General features: G+C 44.6%; 4 protein-coding genes across 4 annotated transcripts; 2 read left to right on the top strand and 2 right to left on the bottom strand.

Moving 5' to 3' along the window:
- Positions 1–93: 93 nt before the first annotated feature.
- Positions 94–906, bottom strand: W97_09175 (uncharacterized protein; the record flags this gene model as incomplete). Its single annotated transcript, XM_007787038.1, has 1 exon — positions 94–906. One exon carries the CDS (start codon positions 904–906, stop codon positions 94–96), a length of 813 nt encoding a protein of 270 aa, XP_007785228.1.
- A 2,058-nt stretch (positions 907–2,964) lies between these two features.
- Positions 2,965–3,708, bottom strand: W97_09174 (uncharacterized protein; the record flags this gene model as incomplete). Its single annotated transcript, XM_007787037.1, has 1 exon — positions 2,965–3,708. One exon carries the CDS (start codon positions 3,706–3,708, stop codon positions 2,965–2,967), a length of 744 nt encoding a protein of 247 aa, XP_007785227.1.
- A 1,264-nt stretch (positions 3,709–4,972) lies between these two features.
- Positions 4,973–5,626, top strand: W97_09173 (uncharacterized protein; the record flags this gene model as incomplete). Its single annotated transcript, XM_007787036.1, has 1 exon — positions 4,973–5,626. One exon carries the CDS (start codon positions 4,973–4,975, stop codon positions 5,624–5,626), a length of 654 nt encoding a protein of 217 aa, XP_007785226.1.
- Positions 5,627–6,217: 591 nt separating this feature from the next.
- W97_09172 (uncharacterized protein) lies at positions 6,218–7,327 on the top strand (the record flags this gene model as incomplete). Its single annotated transcript, XM_007787035.1, has 1 exon — positions 6,218–7,327. One exon carries the CDS (start codon positions 6,218–6,220, stop codon positions 7,325–7,327), a length of 1,110 nt encoding a protein of 369 aa, XP_007785225.1.
- Positions 7,328–9,704: the final 2,377 nt, after the last annotated feature.

The raw sequence follows: 9,704 nt of genomic DNA, 5'->3' as shown, positions 1-9,704 counted from the left end.
AAAAAAAGCTTCATGTTGTCGCTGGTACATTCCCAAAGCCACTGAAGAAGAGCGCGAATTATGTGAAAAAGCTCCTACTGCACAGATCTTCCATCAAACATGCGGAGTGATCTCTCCGTACCTTTCCATGATAAGCTTCGTCCTCAAGGAATCCTCAGCCAGGAACCAGCCTCTATTCTGCAAAAACTCCATGAGCTTGGCGCGCCCCTCCAGCGCCTTCTCAAAGTCAGGCGTCTTGAACGACGCCTCGACGATTGGTTCAAGGCTCGCATCCGTCTTGCTCTTCCGAATCGGCCACACTTCAATGGAAAGCTGGAGCTCATCCAAGGTCCCTTTCGACCGCTTCGCGAGTACCGGCCCGTAAATTATGGACTTAGCGAGATGGTTAGCACCCCAGTTGTCCGCTGACCAATTCTTGAATTTTTCGGGTGCTTTGTTGGCGAGGAACATCCGCGAATCCTCCGCAAGGGGAAGGTCCATTCCTTCGAAACCCGTGTCGGAGACTTTCTCATCGTGGCTGATAGAGAGGGTCTGCTTCTGGTACCCCACTTCAACCTGCGCTTCGAAGGTAGTCGTCGAATCGAGACCCTCTTGCTCGGCCGTCTTGAGCGCTGCATCGATGTTGCCTTCAGCGGTACCAGAGTATCCGCCGCCGATCGGATAGCGCTTCTTGTACGTTAACTCGAACTTGTTTGCGCCTTCTGTCTTGCGGATCCGAAGGCTCCAGCCGTTGGTGTAGATGTCTTGGTTCTTGGTGTCCACGAATTGGATGTTCATTTTCTTGGTGCTCGACGGGATGGAGAACGCTGATAGAACCGCATCTTTGAGTTTGTTGTCTGATCCGAGCACTTCTGAGGGCTTCAGAAGGAGTTTGATCTCGTAGTCGGGGACTAGGTTGGACGCCATGATGTTCGAATTGTCGAAAGTGCTACCGGCGGTTTGGGAAAGGGTGGGACTACGCCTTGTTACACAGCAGCAATGGAACCAACGGTGGGACTAGACGAAGCTAACGTCATATAACAAACTTCGATCTCTCGAAGTGGGGAAGTTGAGTTGATGGTCATTCCTAGTGCCGGTGGGCTTGCGCGGTCTGTATTAGCTGTTTAGCACTTCAGCTGGTACCAAGATTTTCAGCTGCGGCTGGACCCGCAACCATAAGTTGAAGCTTACCGTAGCCATTGTATGTAATAATAGATGTAATAATAGGGCACTTTCCAGATCACTACTTCCCCGCAAGACTTCTGGCAGTAGACTCGTATTCGGGTAGACGAGACCGAGTGGAGGAATGCGTTCGATCGAAACCCCTGCTCAAGCTGACCTTCGTCCTCCCAATTTTGGCTTTCGATCGGTAGGAACACACTAGGCAGCACTTTGTGGCATGCAATCGCAGCGTGTCGTTCGGCTACGTAGTGGCGCCACTCTTTCTGCCTGCTGCAAAAGCGATGTGATCAGAGTTCAGGCGAAGCCTTGGATCCTTTACTTGGTGGTGGGGTTCGTCTCGCAACGTCAAATTTGGCTTTACTAGCGTAATAGCCAAACGAGGTCCTCCAAGTGCTCCTCCAGGCCAGAATATATCATGCTGCCAGCATACAGGACTCCGTGTTAGTAGTCACGTAAGTAAAGGACCAAGCTCTTTCTCCGATGATTTGTGGAGAACTCACGAGGCGTCCATATCGGACCGGTGAGGAAATTAGCTCACCCAGACAACCTCAAACTTTGCGACGCAAGCCATGTGAATGCATTCGACTTTCTTCTAGCAAGAAGAACCGATTTCGAAAACAAAGAAGTGCACATATAAGCGATGCGGGTCATCTATTAAGCCGCGATCGCCAAGAGTCGTCTCTTCGCTTGGCCATCCCCGTATGAGTACTGCCAAGCTAAGTCCTGCAACAAGCCGTACTCTCCAGCCCAGCTGAGCGACTTGCTCCTCAACCATCACATGTCTGTCTTATGTGACATGGATCGGGAAATGCCAACAGAGTTGCGTACTCTAGGACTTAGTTTCGATGACCAATAAGGCTTTGCTTTTGATTTAGGTCAAGACACAGTATATTGGAGATGTGAAAGGCGTTACAGCCCGCTTACGGGCCAATTTTAACCGGGCGTCCGACATCGAGGTACAAATAAAGGGTGTGGGTGGCGAGCATCGAATGCAAAGTCATCCTCCAAGAATCACCCGAGTTTAACTACGATCTAAAACGAACATTAACCTTTCTACTCCTTGCCTTGCAAAGTACCTGTCAACTACTAATTATTATATACAATTAGTACTAGTCTAGGGCAATAGGACTCTTAGAGTTTTTGTTTATAATTGCATGCTAAACCTTATATTCTAGATATACTACTTCGTCTCCGCTTATATCCTCTAGTATTTTGCTAAGTTATTATTAAAGCGGTACCGTCGGATTATATAGTTATAAGCTTTTTTAACATATTTATAAAGCTTTCTAAAAAGTTCTAGAACTTTATCCGTAGTTATAAATTGCTTAATCTAGGTAGAACGAAAAGTATTAGCTATAAACACTAGAAAATAGGCTATTTTTTTTATCTTTCTATAGAATATAGTCCCTAGTTATCCACATACATAAGCTCGCTAGGTTTGGTATACTAATATACTATAAAATGACTCGATTCACTTGTGGAACAGCGTTATAGATGCATGAAGGACTTGAAAATAGAAATAAAGGTAGTGTTTGTCTTCTTGCTAGACCGTCACAACTGGGGTTAGTCTTTTTAAATCGAAGAGCGAATGGGACCGTGGACATCTGTGTCACGCAAGCTTGCAAAGTGCTGAAAAGTATGAAATCGTCGACTTCTAACGCCGAATTTCTGGGACGTGGACTACATTAGCGAAAATTAGCATCTTTGCGGCACTCGCCTGACCGACTCCTCTTCCTTTCATCTCTTCTTCCTTCGATCTTCCTTCAGTGAAAGACCAGCTCGTCTCGAATTCGGAGGACTGCGTCAAGCTTGCGAGCCGGTCTTGAAGATTCCCTCATCAATCTTTAAGGTCTCTGGTCTGATTCCGAGAGCGGTCTTTCCGTCAAAGCTCTTCTGCTTCCGTGTGATGATCTTCCGAATGCCCAAGACATTCTTCGCAGTGACGCCAATCTTTGCCCGCACTTCCAAATTCACGTTAACTTCTCCTTCCGACTCCAAGATAACGACGGCTGTAAAGCCCAAATGTATACCTTCCTTCAGCTGTGGGTTCTCCTTCAACGTCCAAGTTGCGACATCTGTGTCTCGTCCTGATCCTCTGATCCTCAACGCAAACTTTATTGTCCGTTCCGTCTCCCTTTCGGCGCCGAGGTCGAGGTGGACCGGATCATGGCCAATGCTGAATGAGCCGTACAACTTGTTTCGAACCGACAGCTCGCTCTCCGAATCGTCAACAGTTTCGGGTTGGAGGATGGCAATGATGCCATTGTCGAATTGAAGGTCCACATCAGCTTGTTTGATTCGTGATGAGAACGGATGAAAGGCGAACGCGAAGACGAGCAACAAGGCAGGGGACATCTTGCCTGGCGCGGTTCCGATCATGCCATACTCGACACAGCGAACGGAGGCGATGATGCGACATTGCTTGATTGTTTCGTCGGTAATGAGAGCCTTGTTGATGGGCTCGGGCTCGTCCGCGAGTTCCTCTTCGGCGTCCTCGTCCGCGGTGAACGTGAGATCCCAGTCAAGGACCGACTCTTCCTTGCTCATGATGGCAGTAAGATTGAAGGAATTTCAGTTGCGCACTGAAGCTTGAGAGTTTTGGTTGTTTGAATGTCGATGGGCTGACGATAAATTACGTCAGCGGGCGTTGTCGTCCCGCCGTCAGCCGTACGAGCTTTGAGAGATGAACTGTACCTGCAGCCTCCGCTGTAATTAACGCACTGCAACGATCCTGCACATCCTCAAAGTCTATAACTATTTGCCACTTCTGTGTGCACTGGAATTTCCGATTCCCATCATGGAAGACCTCGATTCGGACCTCGCGGCAGTGCAATCTCTGCGTCGACAAGGTTGTTTTGCCGAAGCTCGTGCAAGCCTTGCAAAGGTCTCGCAACAAAAGACGAAACCGAAAGATATTCTAACGGAACAAGTGCATCTCCTCGTCGTTCAGGGTTATTGGAACCGCGCTGTGGAGATTCTGGAACCTATTGTCGGTAAAGTAACTCCCAAAGGAGACAGCGCGGAGCACATAGTCCACCGGTTGCAGCTAGCTGCGGCAAAGATTGAGACGGATGGAAGACTAGATGTAGCTCGAAGCCTCGCAATCGATGTTTGGAACAACATCGAGAGTACTCGAGATTGTGATCCCTCGGAGACCATCATCTGGACAATGCTCTATTTGGCGTACATCACATTCCTGCTCGAAAAGTACGCTAAGTACTCCACTGCTGGTACCGGATACAGACAGCTACTCTGATCTCGGATTTCCGAACTTCAAAACCGCTCGCACGAAGCTGGGATGCACATGCAGTCATTCGACCTTTTGCATTACCGACTGTTCATGCTCGAGCTGTCAGAAGCGGATCGCGAGCTTCAAAGATTCTGCTCGAGAGTAGAGCAGAGCTGGCTCAAAGGAATGGTCACTCTGGAACGGTCGCGGATCGCAAGATCGCAAGCCGATTATCGCAAAGCAGCCGAGCTACTCCATCTCGCACGTTCACTTATACCGATCTCGTCCCAGCGATTACAACAAGCGGAGGTCGACTTCGAGGAAGTAACACAGCAGTTGGATCAAGGTTTGAGCACGGAAGCAAATATGAACACGCTTCAGCAGCTTGCGAGGTCTTTCAAAGCTTTGGAATGCCCAATAAGGGAAGCAGAAACGCTTTTCCGCTTAGCTTCACTGCATCGGACGATGGGAGATTATTCAGGGTTCAGTCGAGTCCAGGCCCAGCTTCAGGATCTATGCGAACAGACTGGATCTCTCCTCCAATGGTGTCATCACCAAGTCGGCGTCCTTAGTCTATCCAGCATGCAAGGCGACCAAATTGACGCCACGATCGAAGGGTTTCAGGCCCTATACTCAAGGGCGAACACTCTCCAGGTTTTCCGCTTGGCAGGGTTCTGTGCAATACAGCTTTCGATAGACTACGCGCAGCGTAGAGACTGGGACAAGAGTGTGGAGTGGGGTCAGCGAGCGCTCGACATAGCGGAAGAATATCAAGACTGTAACTTGGGATCAGAGGCGGCAAAGTCCATCATACTCTCCAAACGAGAAAGATTGAGGCATTCTCCATACCGGTCGGGCTTCGAAGAGCTGATCAATTTCTTAATCACCTGGGCAGAGAAGAACCGCCAGATGGGCAACGTTGAGAACCAGATGGACAAATATGGACTACTCTCCAATGTAGAGATCCTGCGGGCCAACCGGTTCGAGGACGTCGAGAAGCGAGAGGCGTCAAGAAGATGTCTTGCTTGGCTCGAGCAAGCCGAGGGTCTAGTGAACTTGCTTCCAGAGCGGGAGCAGACGTCAGCAATTGCGGAGATCAAGTTCAAATCCTTCTACGCATTACTTCTGCTGGACCAGCGTACCGCAGCAATAGAGACTCTGCGACTAGCTCACCTGCTGTTTCAACGAGACGGAAAACATCGAGAAGCCCAAAAGATGCTGACAATCATCTCCTAAATACGACTATCCGATGCCCAGTACGAAACTGTGGACACAAAATCGATTCTCAACGAATCCTTGCAAGGTTTTGAGCAGGTTGAACAGTCACTGCTGAAGTACGGATTCAGACTGCAACTGGCTAAATGCCGTCTCCAGAAGGCCTGGGTGTGGCAGCGAGCGTATCACCTTGGGCAGCCAAAAGCTCTTGATTATGCGCTAGAGGAGCTGCAAGCGGCGGAAGACATTCAAAATGAAATCCGGATGGATGCGACTATCCGGAAAGACGAGGAAATTTTAACTCACAAAAGTGCTGTTGTGACTCAAAGCGCTGACATCTATAAGTTGGGAATAGAACTGTGCTTAAAGAAAGGTGATGCAAGTAGAGCCTGGTGGTGGACACAAAAGAGCAAGACAAGAGCATTCTTGGACCTCTTGGGTTTCGAAGCCCAAATTCCATGCCAAGTAATGGATACTGTCTGCCAGAACAAAGAGGCGAAAGAGCTGTGGGAAGAAGAGATAGCACTGTTACAGAGGTGCAGCATTACGCCGCCAGAGAGACGTCTCCAAATTCGACAGGAAATCGCTGCTGTTCGTCGCCGGATGGCAGCAATGCCGGAGCTGTACGACTTACTTCTGTATCGCGGCGCCGAAACTCTCACCCTAGATCGTTTGGAAGGAATGTTTGGACCACAGAAGGATGCCATTTGCGTAGATTGGGTTATGGTAGGCGAGTCTATTTGGATGTTCACAGTTCGGGCCGGAGAACAGCCAGAAGCCCATGAACTCGATATCAGCCTAGGGAAGGTCTCTTCATGGATCAAAGGGAACCTCAAAGCTGAGGCATTGCGGAGGCCTAACGCAAATGACCGGATGCGGAAATTGGACGCCTTGGTTGCACCTTTAGCAACGGCATCAAAGAAGGAGGAGCTACTGATCTTTTGCCCGGCCGGCATGCTTGGTGCTCTCCCTCTCCATGCACTTCAGATCGATGGCAACCTGATTTTAGAGCGCAATCCAGTCGTGTACTCTTCCAGTCTCGCGGTGCTGCAACATTGCTTGCTTCGTCGTTCGGACCGCTCCGATAACGGTCGTGAGGTGACCATAATCGGGAATCCTAAGGAAGACTTGGCGGCAGCGGAAGAGTCAGTCAACGCCGTTTCCAAACGGTTCAACACGCAACCATTGCTCGGCTCGGCGGCAACGAAATCAGCCTTTGAGGACAAAGCCGGCAGTACAGCGATCTTCCACTACCACGGCCATGCGTACTTCAAAGTAGAAGATCCGCTTAGCTCTGCTTTCAAGATGAACGATACTCCACTCACAGCTAGAATTATCCTGTCTCTCCGTCTGGTCGCCACACTGTTTGTTATGATCGCTTGCGAGTCAGCGCAGCAGGATATCCAGATTGGAGAGGAGCCGATCGGGCTCCTACCCATGCTTCTTCTAGCAGGAACCAATGCCGCTGTTGGGACCTTATGGAGGTGTTCGGATTCAGCCGGCAAAGAGTTCACGGAAGCTTTCTACGATGGAATGCTCTTGCAAATCAAAGAGACATCGCCCGATCCTGGAAAGGACAGCCTGGTTGATATCGCAAAAGCACTCCGTAACGCAGCGCTGGAAGTTCGAAAGAAGCGTCCAGCTCCGTACTTTTGGGCACTATTCGTTATGCATGGCAATTGGCAGTGTTCCCGAAGATCAGGATGGCTAGTAAAAGACTGACAGTTATGCACACCTAAGGGTTAAAAGTGCTAAGAAATGCGTGGAATATATTGTTCGTTGTATAATGTATCGGAATTTTAGCAGAATACGAAAATCTTTACCTCTAATACTTTATAGCTTAAATAAGGCTTTAAACTACTAGCGTATACAAGCGTAAAGCTATAAACTTATTAAAACTCTAAAAGTGCCTTTTATATATATTAAAATACTCTTATAACTACTAGCTAGGCTATCTAAGTGCCGTTCCTAGTAGTAAAAAAGAATAGAGGCATTTTCGTATCTTTTTAACTAGGTATTCTTTAGTAAAATAATTATATAATAATTAACGTGTTTTACAAGTAAGTGCCGCACCTAAGCGAGCGCTATAGTATCGCTAGAACCACGCCTATATAATAACTACATAAAATACTATAATAATGTAAAGCCTAAAGAGCCTATACTAAAGATAACATCTAGCTTACTATCTTTAATATTAAATCCTAATAAGTTTAAAGCGTGTAATACGCTAAGTTAATTTATAAAGTCTCTAAATATATAATACGATAGCGACGCGCTAGAATATACTATTAATATAATTATAAGCTAAATTCGAAGCACCTAATAAAGCTAGAAGAGGAGGCGATTATATAGTATATCTTTAATAAAAGCCTATATAGATTACCACTATTAGAAGTAAATATATAAGATATAGCTAATAAGCTACTCTAAGAGCGTAGTAGCAACTCTACTAGTAAGAATTAGGTAAATAACTTTATTAAGTATTTACCTAAGCTATAAACACGATAGACCCGCCTATATAATTACTAGTAAGCTACCTATAAGGATCTAGCAATTATATAGCTCTAGTTTATACTAGTATAGAATATAAAGGCAAAGTATAGTATTATTAATAAAAATATATATAACTTTAACGAGTCTAGCTTCCTAATAGGCAAGATATTATCTTAGCTAGTAGTTATAGGCTTAGAGAAACCTAGTTAATAGAAGAAGCTATAATCTAGTAATTACAAGTAGATTACTCTAGTATAAGGTATTAGAGTAATAGAGCGTGTTGTTCTACCCTTTCTTATCTTTATAGGTAAGGTTCTTATTTTAAACTAGTTTACTAAGAACCTACTATAGAATTAGGTTATTTAAGTTAGCCCTACTAGCTAGACTAATAATAATCTAGCACTTACTTAGCTTAAACACTTTAACACGTATGCGAAGTCTATTAGAGTGTATAGGCTACTAATTATTAATAGTTATAAGAGCCACTATTTAGTTAATTTCTAGAATTAATATAAAGAGAAGAAGATAATTACTCTTTATATACCTCCGCATTTATTATATCTACTACAGCTACTTAATATCGCCTACTTCTTACTATTAAAGCGTATATATAGCAATAAGATCTCGGTCTTAGTATATAGCTATATCTACTATATTAATAAAGAGATCTTTCTACTAGCTTTTAGAGCTACTTTTAGTTAGGTATTTATAGTAGAGAACGTCCGTGTAGGCTTTAGAGGTACTAGTCTAGTTCTATATAACCTAGAGGTAGTGCTATTAAAGCTTAATATTTAACTACATATACTAACTCTACTATAATCTAATAATATCGCCTAGAAGCTAAAAACACTACGTAATACTAGCGAGATAGAAGTGTAGTTAATACTAGTTTAAAATTATATATAAAACTATTAGGGGTCTCTAGTAAGTTCTATTAATAAGTAGGTTAGATAGCTTACTAAAGGCGCTTAGTGGATAGTATATAAGATAGTGCTAATATGTAAAGAGATAGTACGCCTATAAGATACAACTAAGGTAGCTATAAAGTGTAAAAGCTATAAAAGGCGATATATATAGATAAAAGAGACTCTAATAGTTAGAGAGATAGTTAATTTAATTACTATAAGAGAGTATAGTAGTTATAATAATAGTAAGAAGCCTATAAAGAGAGTGCGTGTAGAGAGACGCTATAGTTATTATAGGTATAATTCCTATACCTATAAGGTAGAAATAGAAGATATAGATAATAGTAGCGCTTTTAAATAATATTATAATATTCTATAAAGTACTATAATCTATTATAGTATTATGTAAAGTTGCTATATAGGTATAACGCTAGTAATACTATAGCGCTCGCTTGAGTGCGGCGCTCGCTTATAAAATACATTAGTAGTATATTTATTCAAGATAAGAATTTACTTAATAGAATTTAGAGGTAATATAGTTTATGAGCGAGCTGGCACCTCCAAGCGAGCTAGTAGCTCTACTAAGATTCTGCACCTATTAGCTTTTCACCGTGATGCCTTAACGACATAATATATAAAAGACCTATACTAAAGGAGTGCTATAGCTTACTATCTTAGCTGTTAAGTAAAATAAGATTGAG

This window comes from Coniosporium apollinis (genome assembly GCF_000281105.1).
Source record: "Coniosporium apollinis CBS 100218 chromosome Unknown supercont1.87, whole genome shotgun sequence".
NCBI classification, from domain to species: domain Eukaryota; kingdom Fungi; phylum Ascomycota; class Dothideomycetes; genus Coniosporium; species Coniosporium apollinis.
This window is presented reverse-complemented; position numbering and strand designations above follow the sequence as displayed.